Source organism: Ciona intestinalis, unplaced genomic scaffold (assembly GCF_000224145.3).
Source record: "Ciona intestinalis unplaced genomic scaffold, KH HT000030.2, whole genome shotgun sequence".
Lineage (NCBI taxonomy): Eukaryota > Metazoa > Chordata > Ascidiacea > Phlebobranchia > Cionidae > Ciona > Ciona intestinalis.
The window spans coordinates 123,343-142,582 of record NW_004190352.2 but is presented as its reverse complement, the minus strand read 5'-3'; the positions used below and the strand labels follow the sequence as shown (position 1 = coordinate 142,582).

The window sequence follows — 19,240 nt, the reverse complement described above, 5'->3', positions numbered from 1 at the left end:
ACACATTCCACATTCCGTTGCTACTAAAAACTCCCCGTTTAAATATCGCGCTTATGATTTTTATGCTACTTTATGGAATAGATATCGCGTAAATCGCGGGGAGCGAAATTTTCATGTGACGTCACTTTATTAAGTTTACTTTATGACGTCACTTTATTAAGTGTCAACAATTAGCTAGAAATGATTATTGTTAAAACTAATTCTTTCCTCTTCGTTGTTTTAATTAATTTTCGCTATCGTATTTGAAGAGATAAATGAATTGTTAAGTTAATTGTGGAACGCATGGTTGCACGGGTCGCTACAGAAATGGGATATGACGTCAGTTGTAAATGAACCGACATTAGAAAAGAAGTTCCGTCTCTCTGGGTCAAAGGTAAATATGTGGTCTACGTCATTTGTGATTGACAACATTTGGTCTTGATCAAGAGCGCCACCCGCCGGCGGGATGTTAAACACGTATATCTATAAGAAACAACACAATGTAATTCATTTATCCTCGCGAGCGTTCTAACCATTTAAACCGGTATCATATAGTAGAGTGGGGAAGATGGGACACCGCTTCAATCATTTTTTTTGTCCCATTTGGTAGTTAAACAAAGAACATTTGAAGAACCCTAAATCGGTATCCTCACGACTCCCATAGACCGTTGTTAATTGTTTAAGACACGATCAGGTTAGGATGTTTGGATATTATGTGCTAAAGGTATCCCGTCTTCCCACGATTTAATATATTCATCCGCCAGGATCTACTTACCAATACCCCTGCATCTCTAGCCGCTTGTGACGCAGACGTGACGTCATCATCCGAATCCGAGTCGATTGCGACGACGATGACTTTCGGGACGTTCCGTCTTGCCCCGCGTGATTCGTTGAACATATTACGTAACGCCCACTGAATGGCGGCGCCGGTGTTCACTTTCCCATTTGCTAATGACGTAGTAAATAGTGACGCCATACCATTTTATTAAAAGTAATTATACCTGAATTGTTCGGCCGAGTCCTTTCATCATATAACCGAATCCCGAGGCTTCGGTTGTAATTATAGTCGTTGAAATAAACGACGGAATCTTCGTCAATTTTGTCGCTATAATAGAACGACGCTGATTGTGTCGCTTCCGGGCCAATTGCAATCGCACTGTGACGTCATGAATCATGAGTAGAACGTCATATAATATGACGTAATAAATTCATTAATATGACTTAACAAAAGATGACGTACCTGGTTCTAATTATCGCACCCAAACTGAAGATGTCGAACAATTGAACGTTTGTTGTGTGATAAAGGGTGACCATGTCGTACAAGAAGTATGGAGGACATGGCCCTGTGACGTCACAATGACGTTTATTACATGACCTCATTAATAATTAAGGTTATTGATTTTTTTGATTTTTTTATAACTTCGCTTATTTATCCTCTCATGGCAGGCAAATACAGTAAGTGCCACGTATTAACTTTGTGAGTTAACTATATAATGTGAGCTATAACACGGATGTTCTGTATCATACACCTCGTTTATAACTTTAATACAACAACCATAATACCACATACTTACTTGCACAACAAGGCATAGAAATGTTCCAAACCCCGCCTCCCATACACTGGTTCGCATTCACCCCGTCAGGATAAACACTGAACGCGCCCTCTGTACAAACGAACTTACACACCGAACCCTCATTGTTTCCGTCGCTACATTGCATCTCACCGTGGTAAAAGGTGGCTTGGACGGGACACGTCACTATGATGTATGTTACGTCACTATGGTGATGATACGTCACTATAGTGGTATGTTACGTCACAGAGGAAAAGGGGTAACAATGAATTGAAAACTTTTATTGTCGGGAAAAGCAAAACCCACAAAGTTTACCGTTAATAACTTCTTCAATACATGGTGGTTCCCCTATATTGCAACCATCACCCACACAACAACACGAGCACACCGAACTTGGTTGGTCAGCGTTGCATTGCTTACCGCCCCCCGATACCTGTGTGTTCTGTGGAAACATCAGTTGTAAATCTAAGGTTGATGGTTAGTAATCGGCTATAACCTAAGGTACGGGTTTAGGACTTCGTGCTGCTACCATTGTGGGCGTATGTGTCCTTGGGCAAGACACTTAACAACAATTGCCTCAACCCAGTGGTCACTAATGGGTTGTCTAAATTGTCAGCCATACAGAAAACAATCACCCACAAAGTTACACACGTGGGTAAGTTATAACACCCCATACACAGCCCACCTGTGCTTGATTATTACGACACGCCTTCCTTTGTTTGCATCCCTTCATTACCTTTACGTCACCGGGGGAATACCCGGACCTGCGAACCACTGTTTCGCACGCTTTCTGAAACGTCATAAGTTGTTATAGTGACGTAACCAGCATGGTCATAGTGACATCATACATACCTGATTTGATTGACAGGCGACAAGTCGACCGTTGACGTCACACTCAGCGATGCTTTCGCTTTCATCGCATTCCAAACAAAGCAAACCTTGTGACGTAACAATGGTAATTATGTTCTATTTTAAAAAAACGTTATTATATAAATATTCCTTCCGTTAAAAACGTAGATAATTCTGACGAAAAGTTGGCGCAATGAAACAACTATTTTTACCAGAAAAGCAATTTATTTAAAGTTACAGCGATAAAAGTAGAACAAAGGTCCAGTTTCATGTAAACCCAACATCAGGCTTAACTCAAAAGCTATTGTCGTAAAAAAGTTCTTTATTTCAACAACGTTTCGTCTGCCAACCAGCGAGACGTCGCGTTTGATGAAGTTGCAAACAAACAAACAAACAATACTCTAGAATATACTCACCATTGGTGATTGTGACGTAACACAGGAGCAACGCGATGATCGGCTTCATTTTTAAATATGACGAAACAATCGAATATCGCGTCAAATATTCGCGTTTCGCCTCAAGGGCATTATGCGTGGGTGTTTCTATATTATGACGTCATAAGGGTTAACAATGGTAACGACCTTCACGTCACAATGTTCATTTATGATAATGTTATAGGGCGGAGTAACAACAAACATTCACTCATATTCATCCGCCTCGAGTAAATTATCCGTATTGTGACGTCATATCGCCGAAACATTTTTCAATGTTTTATATTGATGTGTGTATGACGTTATAATAAAATCAACAATAATGCATTGTTACGTCACAGAGTTTATTATTATTGCACCAATAACGTCATAATCACAGTATTATAGGAATGGGTTTAATGTTGCGTCATAATCGTCATTTTTGTTGCGTTCAAACGAGTTTGTCATAAATGGGTTTGTGACGTCATCATCCTCGATGAATGGATTGTTTGTGACGTCATTATCATTTAAGAATGGGTTATTGTTTGGTAGTTCCGATATGTTTGCGTTTTTTGCTGAAGAGTTTGTGTTGCTACGACGATGCGATGTATCGTAACGTTTTGTGACATCACGAGGTTCGATGACGTCACGTTTTGTGACGTAATGAGGTTTTGTGACATCATGAGATGCGATAAGGTCACGTTTTGTGACGTCACGAGATGGTATGACATCACGTGTTATAACGTCATGAGATGAGGTTGAACTGTCATTACTCGCGACATCATAGAGGTAAGGTGTGACGTCATCATCGTGACGATTGTCCTTACTTTGGTCTTGGTTGGATATCGCCCATATAAGGAAAGGGGAAAGATCATTCAAACCCTTCTCGTTGCCATTCGCTACAACAGCTTGATTTAACAATATCGCGTTGCTACGGTGACGAGTACCAACACTGACACCAAGTGGAGGGGTGGGGGGCTCTTTAGCTCTGTTTAGTGGTGGCTCTTTTTTGACACCTGGTGGTTGCTCTCTAACCCCACTATGTGGTTTCAGCGATGACTTGGTCGCAATGTTGCTCCTGGTGGAATAATTGTCGAGTTAGTTTGGTTTTACCGAGGGTGATTGTTTCAAACTTCGGGATATGACCGATTGTTGATGACGAATAACTATGAGATCACACCCAAGCATCACCTAGTGGCAACAATGGCCTACATTATATTGCTCCACATTAGAATATGGTTTGAATAAGCCATAGTAAACCTTGGTAGCAAGCCATACAGGGATTTTAAATGAACCAAACATAGTTACACGAGCCACGCCCATTAATATAAGAGCCACGCCCATTAATACACGAGCTACGCCCATTAATACACGAGCCGCGCCCATTAATATAAGAGCCACGCCCATTAATACACGAGCCACGCCCATTAATACACGAGCCACGCCCATTAATACACGAGCTACGCCCATTAATACACAAGCCACGCCCATTAAAACACAACCCACGCCCATTAATATAAGAGCCACACCCATTAATACATGAGCCACGCCCATTAATACACGAGCCACGCCCATTAATACACGAGCCACGCCCATTAATACACGAGCCACGCCCATTAATACGCGAGCCACGCCCATTAATACGCGAGCCACGCCCATTAATACACGAGCCACGCCCATTAATACACAAGCCACGCCCATTAATAAACGAGCCACGCCCATTAATACACGAGCCACGCCCATTAATACACGAGCCACGCCCATTATCACCTGGTTCGACCGAGATTATATATCGAGTCATCATCGCTTGATTCTGCTGAGTAATCCTCGGAAATCGATGAGTCATGCTTATGTTGTTTACGTTTACAACGAGGACATCGTGTGTCGATACAACTGAAACAATCGCTGCAACAACGAAGGTTATGATGTCATAATATTAAACTACAAACATAATTATGATATCAGAATATGATGATTACTTAAAATAATTTTCTGGTAAAAAACGAGACATAGTCAGGGCATGACGGAACAAACTAGTCAAAAATATAAAAACGAAACTTTGATGAGATGAAACATTTTTACCAGAAGAGCAATTTCTAACATTTTATTATCACTAATAGCAACAACAGCACAATATATATAATAGGAAACATACTTGTGGAACACCGCGCTACATTTGGGACAAATAGCAACGAGTGGGTCGAATGGGAATAAAGCTTCACCTGCGTTGCAAACCTCGCAGATAAATCCCTTCGCTTGGCAGAACTAAACAATATTTGTTGTTGTTGTATTATAATGGTAACACTAAATGTATAATATGATGTTGCTTACTATATTAAAGGTGTGTCACTGCAATAGACATCACCAGGGGTTAAGTGGAAAGTACATCGGTGGCCACAATGGTAGCATCATTGAGCCTTGAACCAATAACTTGTTGGCCAGGTGCGTCAACCACGGCCGTTTAACCACGGTCACAAAACAAAAAAGATTTCTTTCACACTTAAACAATATTTACAAAAATTAAAACAAATAAATACCAAACAATCCAATTTGATGTGTTTAGCAAAGTTGGTATGAATCCGCGACAACTCATGCGTTAAAGTCCCTTGCATTGTCTCGGTAAGGTCGCGCATCGAATACATTGAAGAGTCATCGACAAAGTGTTGGCGCGTTTCCAACTGGATGAACAACATGCGTCAGGTTTGTATTTACATAAACTCGGGTGACATTGGTAAAATACAGTTTCATCCACAGCCATGCAATAAATAATTTATAAGTTTAACACTAAGTTTGGTATTCTGCGCTTCACCCCTACCAATATCTGTACTATGTACATTATATTGGTACAAGTACAGACATAATGTAGGGGGTCCCTGGGTGACATGTTGCACAAACTTTAAAAAACAACAACAACCCACCTGGCACAGAATCCTTTGTTCGATCGCCACCGAACAAACAAGGAAATAAGATTTCATTTTCAAAATATCTTCTCGCATTTTCTGGAATAATATACATTATGACATCACGCATTATGACATCACATATTATGACATCACACATTATGACATCACACATTATGACATCACACATTATGACATCACGCATTATGACATCACGCATTATGACATCACGCATTATGACATCACGCATTATGACATCACGCATTATGACATCACGCATTATGACATCACGCATTATGACATCACGCATTATGACATCACACATTATGACATCACACAATTTGACATCACACATTATGACATCACACATGATGACATCACACATCATGACATCACACATTATGACATCACACATTATGACATCACGCATTATGACATCACACATTATGACATCCGTATTATGACATCACGCATTATGACATCACGCATTATGACATCACACATTATGACATCACGCATTATGACATCACACATTATGACATCACACAATTTGACATCACGCATCATGACATCACACATGATGACATCACACATCATGACATCACACATTATGACATCACACATTATGACATCACGCATTATGACATCACACATTATGACATCACGCGTTATGACATCACGCATTATGACATCACACATTATGACATCACACATCATGACATCACACATTATGACATCACACATTATGACATCACGCATTATGACATCACGCATTATGACATCCTGCATTATGACATCTTGCATTATGACATCACGCATTATGACATCACACATTATGACATCACGCATTATGACATCACGCATTATGACATCTTGCATTATGACATCACGCATTATGACATCACACCCACCCTTATTTCAGCGAGTTCCTCGACAAAGTTGAACAACATCGGGTTGACGTCGTCGATGCATATCAAAGGTCGATTGTAAAGCGAGGATAATAGCTGGAACATCGCTCGACTCACCTGGGTGTTGGGGAGTTTTGGGAAATAAGAATAAATGCTTATCTTCGCGTGGTGGGCAACGGCAGTCGTTATCGTCGGCAACTGTCTTGCCCAAAGACACATACGCCCATAATGGTAACCACTGGTTTATAGGAGAGCTCTCGGTCCCACAATATCAAATAAGCATGATAATGTTCCAAAGTATTCACCTTGTACAGTTCGTGGTCCCAATTATGCAGCACCCTCGCTGGGATCGAAACAAGGTCGTTCCAATGACAGTTGGGACAATAATACAAACCGGAGTAATCGCATAAACGAGCTTCATCTGAACCTTGGGGGGAGTTAATATTTTTAACTTTATTTTATGTTCATAACTTTTAAATTTTATTAATAATTATTTTATTTATTAATTCTTAATTTCTATTTTATTAATTTGTTGGTATAAAATAATTTATCATGATAAAAACAAAACATATACCTCCGAGAATAGAAATAGCATTTTTACACTCGGCGCATTTATAAAGTTGTTTTGACAACCCAACTTCGGGGCAAATCTTGAGTTGGTACGAAGTGTTGGGTTTATGTGCACGAGCTGCACAAGATCGCCGAACAGTGGTCGTGCACTTTGCGTGACACTTGAACCCGCACATGGTGCATTCGTACCACATCTGTGGGGGGGGCGGGTTAATATTATGTTTGTATTATATTGTTATAATTTTTATAATATTAAGTTTAATATAATAATATGTTGGTTAATATTACGATTACTAAACTATTTGGGTGGCATGGTTAATATTAAGTTACAACTGAAAAAAGAAGAGGTTTTTGATATTTTTAACGCAATCTGGTGACATTAATAAAAAGTTGGAGTAACAAAGTAACGAACCCACCTGGAACAAACCCCAAATAAGTTTGCTACAACAATCACAATAATGTTTCAATGTTTTGTTCACTTTCTTCTTCAATTTATGGCCGAGAATTATTTTCGTGTCCGATTCTTCAATTTCGGAACCGTCCTGTTGTTTGGAATAATTGTTTTAATTTATTTCCAATTTATATTTAAAGTTACATTGTGGCACAGTCAGAAATGTTTGTGGACCACACCAACTTTTTTGAAAAGAAGGGATGCTTTGTAATGGGAAACGTAGGGGTGTTTACTGTTAATAGGTTTGAATTGCATACTCGGCACCATACAAACAAGCCCGTATTCACCTCTTGAAGTTTCAACCGGAGTTCAACGAGCGTCTCCACGAGCTTCTTCCTTCGTTTAGAAGTTTCCGGAAGTTGCTGAATCATTTCCTTGCAACCCTCGATGGCGATTTCTAATTCTTCGTTCGATGACAAACCAAGTGATCGCTGTGATGGATCAGATCGTAAGTTGGGTACGGGGTGTTTGTTACCCACGGGGTGCTACAACCCATTAGTGACCAATGGGTTGGATTATTCGCCGTTAAGTGTCTTGCCATAGGACACATATGCCCCCAAAATGGTAGCAGCATCGAGCTTTGAACCCAGCATCCATTGATTACATGCCTAACCACTAAGCCATGAAACCACGTAAACTATGCCTGGGGTATATAACCTACAAGTCCATTACCCCCAGATTGCCACCAACTTTACCCCACACTATAAACAACCCCCCTCACCCCTGGGTGCGAGAAATAATCTTCCGTTAACCCCAACATCGATAAACTTGCGTCCACTGATCCGGAACTGCTCACTGAGGCTCGACTGCTCGAAGAATCTGTGAAAATTAAAAATTTATTCAATATAAGATCGGACTAATTATCCATTTCTACTAGTAACAATTTACCATCATCTGACGTGACTTCACCAACGTCGTTCTGTGCAACAGTAGTGAAACTAATATCCGCGATCTCATTTGACAACTTCTCACCAAGTGGAACCACATCAATAACGTCGTCATTGAAATTATTTTGAATCAAAACTGAAGATTTTGTTGCAGCCCGAACTTTTGTTTCCATTACATTTGAACTTCTTTAACAAAATAAATTAAACTTGAACTGTAAGGTTTGTATGATATTATTAAGACCGCCATTTATTTCCTCCCCGTTTATTCCTGTTTTAGATTCTTAGATATATAATTGATTTATAAAGCAATGGCTTCCACGTATAACACTGACTATAAAATGACCTTTCTGTGGGAATTACCGGCGATTAAAATGACGAAAGCAACGACGAGCTAAACGTAGACAAACAAATTCAGCCTCATATTAACAAACTACCAAAAGATGTTAATTGCATCAACGCTTGCCTAATACACAGGTTGTTTGGCATTAGTATTCCATGCAGTACCTCACCAACTTAACTTCTTCAAAGCTTATATACGAACATAAACACCGAAACAAACACCAACAACTCGAAACAAAACAAACAAAATATCCAAGAAACAACAAACAGCGAAACTAGTTTAGTATCAGTGTACCATATTAATTTATCACAAACCAAAAACATTACCTAACACGCAATTTACGTTTTATTTTAAATTATAAAAATATACAATAATAGAATTACAATACTAAAATTTATTTCAAACGTCGTAAATATTTTTATGTTTTGCTAGATCTTCGTTCACACAAACCCACGAATAATAATTGTGCAACACTGTTTATATCAGCTGCTTTACGCATGAGTGGTTTCACGTGATCTTGCATGCTGGGGTTATGAAGTTCATTTGACGTCACTTCCCTTTAAAATGGATGAATCGTCACAACTTAGAAACGTAAGTAAAATATTTTAAATTTTAAAATAATGTGCTGGTTAAAAATCCGCGAGCATTATCTGCTAAACCTGCAACGCAATAACTTTAAACACTATTTGTAAAAGAATTCTTTACAAAATACCCCTTATATTATCCTTAGCGTGTTGTAACGACTGTCGTTTTGCTTTTAATTCCTTTCTCTTTGCTTAATAATTGATATGATCTTTGCATATTGCAATCGAAAATAAGAATGAAATATATATTTTGGAGTGGCTTCTCGACTGTGGGCATAAGGTCACCAACCTAATGATGTCATGTTCAGATAAAAGATTTCCTGATAATTTACAACTCGTTGACGGAGCGTTGTTTTACGAGATGTGTAACAAACATGAACCATCGATACCCAACGAAAGATGAGGTATTACTGTGTGGGTCAAGGGGGTAACGGGTTCAAGGCTCAATGCTGCTGTTGTAGGCGTATGTGTCCCTGGAAAAGACACCTAATGCCCCAACCCAGTGGTCACTAATAAGTTGTCTAAATTGTCATACATACAGGGAAACAATTACACACCAAGTTACATACGAGGTAACTCGTAAGCGGGAACGAGGTGTATGAAACAGAACACCTGTGTTATAACAACTGTTGTTGCCCCGCCATGCGAGGATAAATAAGTTACATACGTGGTGACGTGTAAGCAGGCACGAGGTGTATGAAACAGAACACCTGTGTTATAACGACTATCGTTACCCCACCAATATAAACAAGTAGAATACAATCAAACAAATTACCTTATTCAAATTCCAACCGTCCACCACAGACATCGTGTATACATAACTGTGCCGAGAGATTCCAGAAAGGAAACCAACGTTTTATGAAACAGTTCATGAAAATGACGCCGGAGATGGTCCAACGACGGAACGAGGACGCAATGAAACAAGCGAACAAATATAATGATGTCATAATTGATAAACCAGACGATGTTATTGCACAAAATTAATGAATTCTGTGTTAAACAATTTGTCGCAAATTTAGAATTTCTGATACCAGTGAAGAATCGTCTGACATATTTTACAGAGTTGTGACGTTCTAGAGATTTGAGGACGTCCAATTAATAGTGAAGAATCTACCGCAGTATTGGGAGAATTATTATCAGATTGAACGATGGTTTTTAACATCTATCATTATCACTTTGAAAGATTGTATTTTGCGCGATAACATTATTTTAACAAACATGTTTTGCGCAGCTAATTAAGGTTTCACTGCAGCTTTGATTACAAAAAAACGTGCGCAAAATCTAAGTTGCGATTGTAATTACGTGAGCGATTTTTCACTGGTATCGTGTTGTTGAACTTTATTATAGCCAAATACAAGATTTCTATGTTTTATCGCATATAATCAGGGCAGGTTGTTGCATTTTGTTTCCAATATTGGTCCATGACTTTGGTGATGCGCTCATCCAACCCTGGCCCTCTAGTGTTGGCGATATTGGCGTGATATTGCTCGATCGTCGAACAACCGATGATAACGCCGTCTCCTTTGCTGCCATCAAGTGAGGAGTGGTGAAACAACCATCTAACGATGATGGTAAATATATTATTTCCATGTTATTTGTGTGGAAAAACAATTACCGAAATTTCTTTCACATTTATAATTTGTAAGAAAAACGATATCAATATATTATTTATTTTAAGCGTACAAGATACCTTGTTAGTTTTGAATGAACGTTAAACATAAAGATGTCTTTAATCATGATAGGGAATATATTAAGATGTAATTTGAAAAAAAAACAGGCTTACACTTCCTGCCACACAAGATATTTTTATAAATATATAATATTTCTATTAACCTGTACGCAGCTTCAGCGAGCGTTACTTCACCACCATAGATATCTTGTAACAAAACCTTTATCTCTTCAACCAAGTCGAAGTTGGTTTTCCTCCAAAATCTGTTGGAATATCAGCTTTAATTAATGAAAGTGTGGTTGCCGATAAATGCAATTCAGGTTAAACAACCTTTTCACTGGCATTGTTGCCAAAGGACGGCCAAAAACAAACAAGTTGTCATTCGTGGCCAAGCAGTAGGTTAAGAGAATTGACAAAGTTGTTTTCCACAATTTTGTGGCTAATTATTATCGTTATAATCCTCAACTTGGATAAAATTTTCGTTAAGTGTCTTGCCCACATACGTTAACAATGGTAGCAGCATCGAGCTTCGAACCCAAATCCCCAGGATTACCAACCTACCACTTATGTAACTTTGTTGGTGAAAGTTTCCAATAACCTTAATAGTAGCAAGGCTGTGGTTTGAACCAGGAAACCGTGGTTTTAATACAAACACCCACCTTTGTCTATACGTCCCAACCCATCCCCCTGTCCCAAAGAACCTCCCTGGTTCATCTTTCCCCACATCTTCGAACTTATGTTTCCCCGTTAGTATTCCCCCAGCTAACGGGTTGTATGCGTAAAACCTCATGTTGAAATGTCGCAAACACGGAAACAACTCCTTCTCCACCATTCGCGTTACGCAGTTGTACATTCCTATCATGGAAACAATATTAACAAATAAAATGAAACTGCAAACATGATAGAATCTGAATGTACAGTCAGCAGCGTTTCAACTGAACAATGTTTTGACTAAACAATGTGATATATTTGTAAACAAAGTTTAAATTCTTTTACACAGTCGCCTCTTTCAAATAGTTTTGAGACTTGCTGGTTTATTAACATAAGTTACCTTGATACACAGTCGGTACGACCCATGAGTTTGTGCTGCAGATTGTGTGGATCTGTAACATAGATATCATATATACAACATAGACATCATATATACAACATAGATTTCATATATAAACATAGATATCATATATACAACATAGACATCATATGTACAACATAGATATCATATATAAACATAGATATCATATACACCTGTGCAACTTGCCACGCTGAGTAATTCGACAACCCAAGCTCCTTGAATTTCCCCTCGTTATGCATTTGATTGACAGCTTCTAATGTTTCGACGATTGGTACTTTATAGTCGGGGGCGTGAAGGTAGAATAAGTGAACTGACTTGACCTGTTATTGATACATTTGTATAATGCATACTAATGTTACAATTTATCTTATGAGCTCCTAACTCAAACGGTTCCTTGTTTAATTAAATACATTTGTATTTATTGATGCAAGCAAATAGAAATATTATGCCTGCGTGAATTAAACAACACACCAGGGTGTTACAACGCACAACAACCAATACAAACCCCCATTATGACATCATTAACCCCATCATGACACCATCAACCCCTATTATGACATCATCAACCCCCCTTATGACATCACCTTCATCCTCTGCAGCGAAGTCTCCAGTTGTTTTCTCACCCCTTCTCTACTCAGGGTATTTCCCCCCCATGGGTTAGCTTTCGTTGCAATACGAACGACATCGTCACGACAACCATCAGACCGACCAATCAGCTTCTCCGATTCTCCACCAGCGTACATGAACGCAGAATCCACCTCAGCCGTCGTGTTATGTGACTTGGAGTGGCTATTGTGATGTCATAGATTAAAATAGGTTGAATTATTAGAAGGAAGAAGTTAATCGATTGTCTTTAAACCAGAGGTTTTGGGTTCAAGGCTCGTTGTTGGGTCGTCCAAATTATCAGCCAATCATAAAAACAATCATCCAAGCGTGAATAAAAAACGGCATTTTTGCACGATGGCCCAAGTACGACGAAACTACGAAATCTTCTCCCGAACACGTTACTTCCTAATATGGTCCTTATGTTTGGTGACGTCATAACGGTTACCTACGTTACTGGGAGCTGCAAAAGTTAATCATCTAAATTGTGGCATAAGCTGAGAACATTCAAGACGTTATTGGGCTTTTATCCCACCTAGCTCAATAATTCTACCAGCACAGAGAATTGGAGAGTTTATATAACGTGAAACGCAATAACATGAAAGAACATTTTATTCCGAAAAGTGAAAAAATGGCTTGGGTTACTGTCGTTGTCACGCGAGGATAAACAAGTTACAATCATATAAACCCACACCTGATAAATTCGTTCATTACGAGGTTACTTTGTTTGAAATCGAGTCGCCTCCCGAATTCCATACTTCCCAATATGGTCCTTATGTTTGATGACGTCATGATCAACGATGCCTACGTCACTGCAAAAACCGCAAAATATAAATTCGGGGAATCACCCAAAGTTTGCGCATGCGCCGAAAACGTTTAGGATTTCTATGTTTTAAAAATCGACGGCGAACGCGAAAAATATTCGATTCAAAATTAAAATCTTCGAAACCAAGTCTCAAAATATTAAGTTTAAATTGAAATTTCAATAAATATAGCATCGTTACGTCATCAAAACTAATGTTGCGCGGTCGGGACTTCCCCGTCAAGGTACTTTCGCAGAAGGTAAAATGTCACAATCCCTCTTTGTTAGTTGATTGTTCCTTGTCAAAGTTCTGGGACGTTTATTTGTTCGTTGAAACGTTCTAGAAAATTTGCAAAGGTGGGGCAAGATGGGACATATTTTCGATCTCTTTCTATTCCAGATTATATATTCTAGAATATATCTCAGAAAAAGTAGTTTAATTGTTTTTATTGTGACGTCACAAGCAGCAACAATGGAAGCACGCGTAGTCGATCACTTTACCAAAGTTTTAATGAACCAACCAAGTGAGATGATGAATGTAAGTTCGCTGGGTGGGAGGGTGGCAGAGTTGAATAAAAAGGAGAAGAAGCATTTAAAGGTGGGCTGTGGTTGGTATTATGATCATTTAAATGTCTGGTCTCAAATTGTTCCTTAGGCCTCACTGATATCCCTGTCTAATTTTCTTTTGAAAAAAGTTTAAAAAAGCGCGAAATCGTGGTGCGTCACCATATTTAACACTCGGGCCATTAACTTAACCAAGATTAGATTATTACATCATAGAATGTGCAAAATTTTCACGAGTCACTTGCTAAAGGGTCACCTAGTATATTATGGTGATGTTAGAGACCAAATACTCGGGGTCAAGGTAGTGGATCAAGAGTTACCTGGTTCAAGGCTCGATGCTTCCTCTAATCGAGCTTAACAGAAACGCTGGCATACCAACCATATTTTTCCACCACAGAAAGTAGGATTTAACAAGTTTCTTCAAAACCACCCGGATAATTTCGTCGTGTTCGAAGACACAGTTGTTCTTGTGCATGGGGAAACCCCCATCACCCCTAAAAGTCACCCCCTTGTCCCCCAAATCCCGGCCCCACCCACCAGCGGTGCTGTGGAAAACACAAGTAATCCATGCTTTGTTGATTATTTTATTTCGTTTTGTTCTTAATTCCCATCTTTTTGCTATATTGTTTAACGTTACCTTGTAATTAAATAAAAATTTTGTTGTTTAATCCAAATAATCCCTCCCCCAGTTCAAAGTCTTCGTTCGTCGCCCACTTGTTCGTTATGTTTGGAAACGATCGAGATTTTTGCGTTTGGGATTTGTTTTCATCCCCTTTGTTACAGGTTGGTGGTGTTTAGAAGGTATATGTTTGCTATAAGTGTGGTTGAAAATATTTAACAATATTTTTAAACAAGTAAATATTGTGATTTTATTTATATTAAAAGATGACTTGTGTTTTTAAAAGATGACTTGTGTTTTTATGCAACAAGCTATAACAACCCTAATAATAATATTAGAGTTTTGGAAACATTTATTTCATCAACATTTCGTTTGATTGCGAAACATCATCAAGTTACGACGCAACAAAACAAATATATCACGTCATATTATGATGGTGGCTTGGTGTATGGGCGCACAAACGATGGTGAAATAAAATTAATGTTTGACCAGAAGTCAATGTATTTATTACATCATAGTAGCAATAATGATGTTTATTGTGATGTCATAGTTGCTGTACAAAGATGAGGTTTCTATGTGATGACAAACAATGCCATATATGTCGCGCACGATTGCACGAGGTATTTATGACATCATAATATTTTATGTGGATGATGCTGAGAGGGACCTGAGATTTAAATAAATGTAACTTGCCTTTTTCTCGAAGGGTTGGGCAGCAACATTAGTGACCACTGGGTTGAAACAATTGTCTTAAAGTGGCTTGCCCAAGGATACATACGCCACAATGGTAGCATCACCAAGCTTTGAACCTTGTGTTGTCTGTGTTTAAGGCACCAGACTATTTAGAGTTGTCCCATTACCCCAACACCAAGGGTGCTGCCATATGGACCTCACCATATGTGTCCCAGAAGGCTATGACATTATAGTTAATCTTATGACATAATAGTTAATAATATGACATCACAATAGGTTGTATTCACCAAACGATTATCACCGATGAATCAACTCGATTCGTCGAGGTTCGTGAAAGACGGCGCGCACGGGGTTTTGTTCGAAGATCAAGAAATACAAAATAAACAAAGGTTGGGATGTATTATAATATTTGACAAGTTTATGGCGGGGCAACGACAGTGATTATAACGCCTCGTGCCCGCTTACAAGTTACTTTGCATGCCCGTTTAATCCGAACATCGTTTAGAAAACTACTGGCTCATCGTTGCCTCAAGTGTCGGGTGGAAATGTTAGATTTCGATGAATTTGAACGACACATCGAGAATAAACACAACCAATATTTCTGCTTCATTTGTGTGAAACAATGCAAGGTGTGATGTCATAATGGTGTTGTTTTGATATTTATTACATCATAAATAATATTTATCTTTTCGAATACGGAGCGAAGATCAAATCAATTAAAACAACGAAGAGAAGGAATTCTCGTGTAAAGTGTCAAATAAAGACCCAACGTACAGTATAATTTAATCCAATCTTTTTAACTGAGTTCTAGGTAATTAAAATGAAATAAAATTTTGTATGAAGAAAAACCAAGTTTACTCAAAATTCAAGTCATACAAAACTACACTACCTCTCATGTAATTTCATAATTATTTTCATCAGGTTTTCACTCATGAGCGTGAAAGATTTTCACGAGATGATCTCCAACTTCACATGACCTCTCATCCCAGGTGTGAATTTTGTGACAATCATTACCTTGACAACGACGAACTTCTCTATCATTTGCAACGTCATCATTACTCGTGTAATATTTGTTCTGATGAAAACCACGTTTATTGCGAGTAAGTGAATTAATTCTATCATTATCTCTGCTGTATTTATTAATATAATTGTATTTTATAAAGGAGTTGGTTGTTTTTATTGTTTTGAATTCTCATCGGTAAACTGCCAACATTGATTTTATTATAACATCTATTATTAGTAAAATAATAAGCTACATACAGAAACAGTAGAAACCAAGATGGATGATTCTCGTAACCAAATAACATTCAAGATCAAGTTTCCATGAAATACAATTAAACAAAAATATCCGTCGGACATGATTTTTGTGGGTTGTGTATTGCATAACACTTGTTCCTACCAGTAACACAAAACTTATTGTTTCGTGAACAATGGATTATTATGACATCACAATGGTTTATTATGACATCACAGAGACGCTGATGAATATTGGAGACACGCGGAAACCGAACATTTTGTTTGTTCACATCCCGGTTGTCACGGCAACCCTGGTTTTGTGTTCGCTAACGAGGTCGACTTGAAGGTGATTGGCCGAATATAATAAGTTTAATTTAACCAGAAGTTTTTATAGAAAAGCATGTGAATTTATTTTCTTAGGAAGCTGTTTATTTCTACTTCATATTGTCCGTTTTATTTGCTTGGTTTGTTATGTCATGATGCCAATGTATGGAAAGTGTTGATGAAATTGTATTTAACCCCCGGTAGCAACAATAGTAGGATAACTGGTCATATGGGCTTGGGTGGTTGTATACATAATCCTTGTTTATAAGCTTGACTGAAACCATGGCAGCTTGGTAGAGAGTCGATTATCTGTGCTATCGTTGCCCTGCTAACAAAGGGGAAAAGTTACATTTATGCAGTAAGGTGGGGAAAGATTGAACACCTTCAGCACAAAATATCCAAATATCCTAAACGTGTTTGAAATAATAATAACAATCTATGGGAGAGATACGTTTGTATAATTCTTTGAATGTTCTTTATTTACTACCGAATGTTATTTACAAATATATTAATATACCACCCACATAAACGCACAGACACACAAGATAAAGGAACATCCCGGGTCAAGAGACGAACGCAAGAAAGATAAAATACTTGACTTCAACTTTGGTTTGTAATAATAATTCATTATGACATCACAATCATCAATTGTTCTCTTAGGTTCGGCACGTAGCACGCCAGCCCCACCAAGTGGTCCTGTGTACAAGTTGCAAGAGGATGGCTCTCTTGTTTGTTCAGGTTATAATGTTTCTATGTTTATGCTTGAACTTTTTTTAGTGTCGTGACTTTAGACCAAAAGTTACGAGTTTAAAGCTCAACGTTGCTGCCATTGTAGGCGTATGTGTCCTTGGGCAAGACACTCCAAATAAAAAATGCTCCAACCCAGTGGTCACTAATGGGTTGTCCAAACTGTTAGCCACACATAAAAATAATCACCCACAAAGTTACATACGTAGTTACGTAGTAACTTGTAAGCGGGCACGAGTTGTACGAAATTATTACAACCATCATTAACCCCCCCCCCAAATTTAAGGTGTAATACTGGATGGCCACCTCCGTGAAACGTTCGGGTTTATTAAACCTGACGCTCGAGATGATTTCCAAGAAAACATTTTCTTCAATGCTGCCTCATGTGGCCTCGATGTGGACGATGATCTTAGATTAATGTGGCAACCTGGGGACAGGTGATGTTATGATGGCTTTGTGATGTCATAATGGGCCATGTTAATATTTGACAATTTTACTCAAGTAGTTTTTTACCTGTAGCGTGTTTTAACGACTGTTGTTTTGCTACTAATTCTCTTCTTTTCGTTGTTTTATTAAACCTCTCTTTTGTTGTTAATCTTCGCGATCGTAATTGGAGAGATATTATAGTTATGTCATAATGTGGATTATGATGTCATAATAACACCCACCCCACAGAGTGACCGTTCATGCACGAAGAGCATACGACGAACACAAATCTAAATGGCGAGCGATCAACGTAGCCGCGTTTGTTCAACCTAATCATAATAACCATTATGATGTCATAGACATAAATGATTCGGTTGATTCGTTTCCCTCGTTGGGTTCCGCATCAGCGATTCAAACTTCACCATTGATGGCGTTAGTATATGATGTCTATGTTTACATAGAATAACTATGTTTATATATGATATCTATGTTTATATATGGTATCTATGTTTATATATGGTATCTATGTTTATATATGATATCTATGTGTAGTTCATGGAGCTCGGTCGCTCGAACTGCGAACCACAAGTTTGAACCGAACAAAATATCAAAACCAACTCAAATTATGAAAAAGAAACAACAAACTGGTAAAACACCGTTTAACTAAATACTTGCAATCCACTGTGAGTTGCTTCTTATAAGGTTTAACAGCCACGTTTTTAACCAAATGCTTTTTCATTTGTTTTAACTTTTGTTATAACGACTGTTGTTTTGCTGTTAGTTCCCTTTGAGGCTCGATGCTGCTACCATTGTGGGTCTAGTGTCCTTGGGCAAGACACTTAATGGCAATTGCTCCAAACCAGATTATGTTTTATTGACGCTTGTCACATTAAGTTGACGCTTGTCACAGGAGTCGGGAAGATCCATGAAAACTTACAACCTCACCACGGGTTTATAAGACGCGATGCCAACGCAAGTTACGAGGATAATATTTATTTCAACATACAGAGTTATTGTGAGGGAATGGTATTGTGAT

General features: G+C 38.4%; 5 protein-coding genes across 9 annotated transcripts; 2 read left to right on the top strand and 3 right to left on the bottom strand.

Annotated features, from left to right (window-relative positions):
- Positions 1–54: 54 nt before the first annotated feature.
- On the bottom strand, positions 55–2,910 carry LOC100184730 (transmembrane matrix receptor MUP-4-like). The gene is made up of 9 exons (XM_002125165.5): positions 2,816–2,910; positions 2,403–2,488; positions 2,236–2,340; positions 1,866–1,992; positions 1,554–1,736; positions 1,220–1,322; positions 981–1,135; positions 755–927; positions 55–462 (listed from the first exon to the last, which is right to left on the bottom strand). The coding sequence occupies exons 1-9, from the start codon at positions 2,862–2,864 to the stop codon at positions 268–270; spliced, it is 1,176 nt and encodes a 391-aa protein (XP_002125201.1). The 5' UTR covers positions 2,865–2,910; the 3' UTR covers positions 55–267.
- Positions 2,911–3,153: 243 nt separating this feature from the next.
- Positions 3,154–10,314, bottom strand: LOC100177633 (differentially expressed in FDCP 8 homolog B). Of its 4 annotated transcripts, XM_026837866.1 has the most exons (14): positions 10,225–10,314; positions 8,527–8,711; positions 8,360–8,457; positions 7,926–8,069; positions 7,604–7,729; positions 7,192–7,381; positions 6,923–7,044; positions 6,621–6,734; positions 5,728–5,808; positions 5,347–5,487; positions 4,965–5,074; positions 4,580–4,714; positions 3,558–3,887; positions 3,154–3,524 (listed from the first exon to the last, which is right to left on the bottom strand). In XM_026837866.1, exons 2-14 carry the CDS (start codon positions 8,696–8,698, stop codon positions 3,212–3,214), a joined length of 2,076 nt encoding a protein of 691 aa, XP_026693667.1. In that variant the 5' UTR covers positions 8,699–8,711; positions 10,225–10,314; the 3' UTR covers positions 3,154–3,211. The 4 variants fall into 4 exon arrangements, with proteins under 4 accessions (XP_026693667.1, XP_018670617.1, XP_009861002.1 ...); XM_018815072.2 differs by having other exon boundaries at positions 3,154–3,887; XM_009862700.2 differs by having other exon boundaries at positions 3,156–3,887; positions 8,527–8,737; positions 10,225–10,235.
- On the top strand, positions 9,312–10,944 carry zf(tim10/ddp)-1 (zinc finger protein 1). 2 transcript variants are annotated; one of them, XM_026837862.1, is made up of 3 exons: positions 9,312–9,456; positions 9,758–9,853; positions 10,242–10,819. In XM_026837862.1, the coding sequence occupies exons 1-3, from the start codon at positions 9,430–9,432 to the stop codon at positions 10,431–10,433; spliced, it is 315 nt and encodes a 104-aa protein (XP_026693663.1). In that variant the 5' UTR covers positions 9,312–9,429; the 3' UTR covers positions 10,434–10,819.
- LOC100187122 (aflatoxin B1 aldehyde reductase member 2-like) lies at positions 10,725–13,639 on the bottom strand. The gene is made up of 7 exons (XM_002131403.5): positions 13,488–13,639; positions 12,775–12,979; positions 12,364–12,510; positions 12,170–12,221; positions 11,778–11,973; positions 11,283–11,381; positions 10,725–11,008 (listed from the first exon to the last, which is right to left on the bottom strand). The coding sequence occupies exons 1-7, from the start codon at positions 13,583–13,585 to the stop codon at positions 10,819–10,821; spliced, it is 987 nt and encodes a 328-aa protein (XP_002131439.1). The 5' UTR covers positions 13,586–13,639; the 3' UTR covers positions 10,725–10,818.
- A 351-nt stretch (positions 13,640–13,990) lies between these two features.
- LOC104266457 lies at positions 13,991–19,239 on the top strand. Its single transcript, XM_009862705.3, has 14 exons — positions 13,991–14,193; positions 14,557–14,719; positions 14,849–14,942; positions 15,329–15,398; positions 15,748–15,860; positions 15,977–16,100; positions 16,393–16,571; positions 16,945–17,053; positions 17,568–17,640; positions 17,692–17,769; positions 18,065–18,215; positions 18,454–18,636; positions 18,757–18,851; positions 19,115–19,239. Exons 1-14 carry the CDS (start codon positions 14,068–14,070, stop codon positions 19,237–19,239), a joined length of 1,683 nt encoding a protein of 560 aa, XP_009861007.1. The 5' UTR covers positions 13,991–14,067.
- The last annotated feature ends 1 nt before the right edge of the window (position 19,240 follows it).

What these genes read in the sequence shown, in the direction of transcription:
- LOC100187122 (XM_002131403.5), bottom strand. Translation starts at nt 13,585, where the DNA reads ATGACGTCATCAAACATAAGGACCATATTGGGAAGTATGGAATTCGGG. An exon ending in GTAATGAACGAATTTATCAG is followed by an intron (nt 12,980 to 13,487) that starts GTGTGGGTTTAT and finishes ACATCACAATAG; the next exon opens with CCACTCCAAGTCACATAACA. An exon ending in CGTACCGACTGTGTATCAAG is followed by an intron (nt 11,974 to 12,169) that starts GTAACTTATGTT and finishes TTTCCATGATAG; the next exon opens with GAATGTACAACTGCGTAACG.
- LOC100177633 (XM_018815072.2), bottom strand. Translation starts at nt 8,698, where the DNA reads ATGGAAACAAAAGTTCGGGCTGCAACAAAATCTTCAGTTTTGATTCAA. An exon ending in TGCTATTTCTATTCTCGGAG is followed by an intron (nt 7,045 to 7,191) that starts GTATATGTTTTG and finishes ACTCCCCCCAAG; the next exon opens with GTTCAGATGAAGCTCGTTTA. An exon ending in AGGAACTCGCTGAAATAAGG is followed by an intron (nt 5,809 to 6,620) that starts GTGGGTGTGATG and finishes ATATTATTCCAG; the next exon opens with AAAATGCGAGAAGATATTTT.
- LOC104266457 (XM_009862705.3), top strand. Translation starts at nt 14,068, where the DNA reads ATGGAAGCACGCGTAGTCGATCACTTTACCAAAGTTTTAATGAACCAA. An exon ending in GAAAACCACGTTTATTGCGA is followed by an intron (nt 16,572 to 16,944) that starts GTAAGTGAATTA and finishes ATGACATCACAG; the next exon opens with AGACGCTGATGAATATTGGA. An exon ending in TGGCTCTCTTGTTTGTTCAG is followed by an intron (nt 17,770 to 18,064) that starts GTTATAATGTTT and finishes CCCAAATTTAAG; the next exon opens with GTGTAATACTGGATGGCCAC.
- LOC100184730 (XM_002125165.5), bottom strand. Translation starts at nt 2,864, where the DNA reads ATGAAGCCGATCATCGCGTTGCTCCTGTGTTACGTCACAATCACCAAT. An exon ending in GTCGTAATAATCAAGCACAG is followed by an intron (nt 1,993 to 2,235) that starts GTGGGCTGTGTA and finishes ATGTTTCCACAG; the next exon opens with AACACACAGGTATCGGGGGG. An exon ending in GGTGCGATAATTAGAACCAG is followed by an intron (nt 1,136 to 1,219) that starts GTACGTCATCTT and finishes ATGACGTCACAG; the next exon opens with TGCGATTGCAATTGGCCCGG.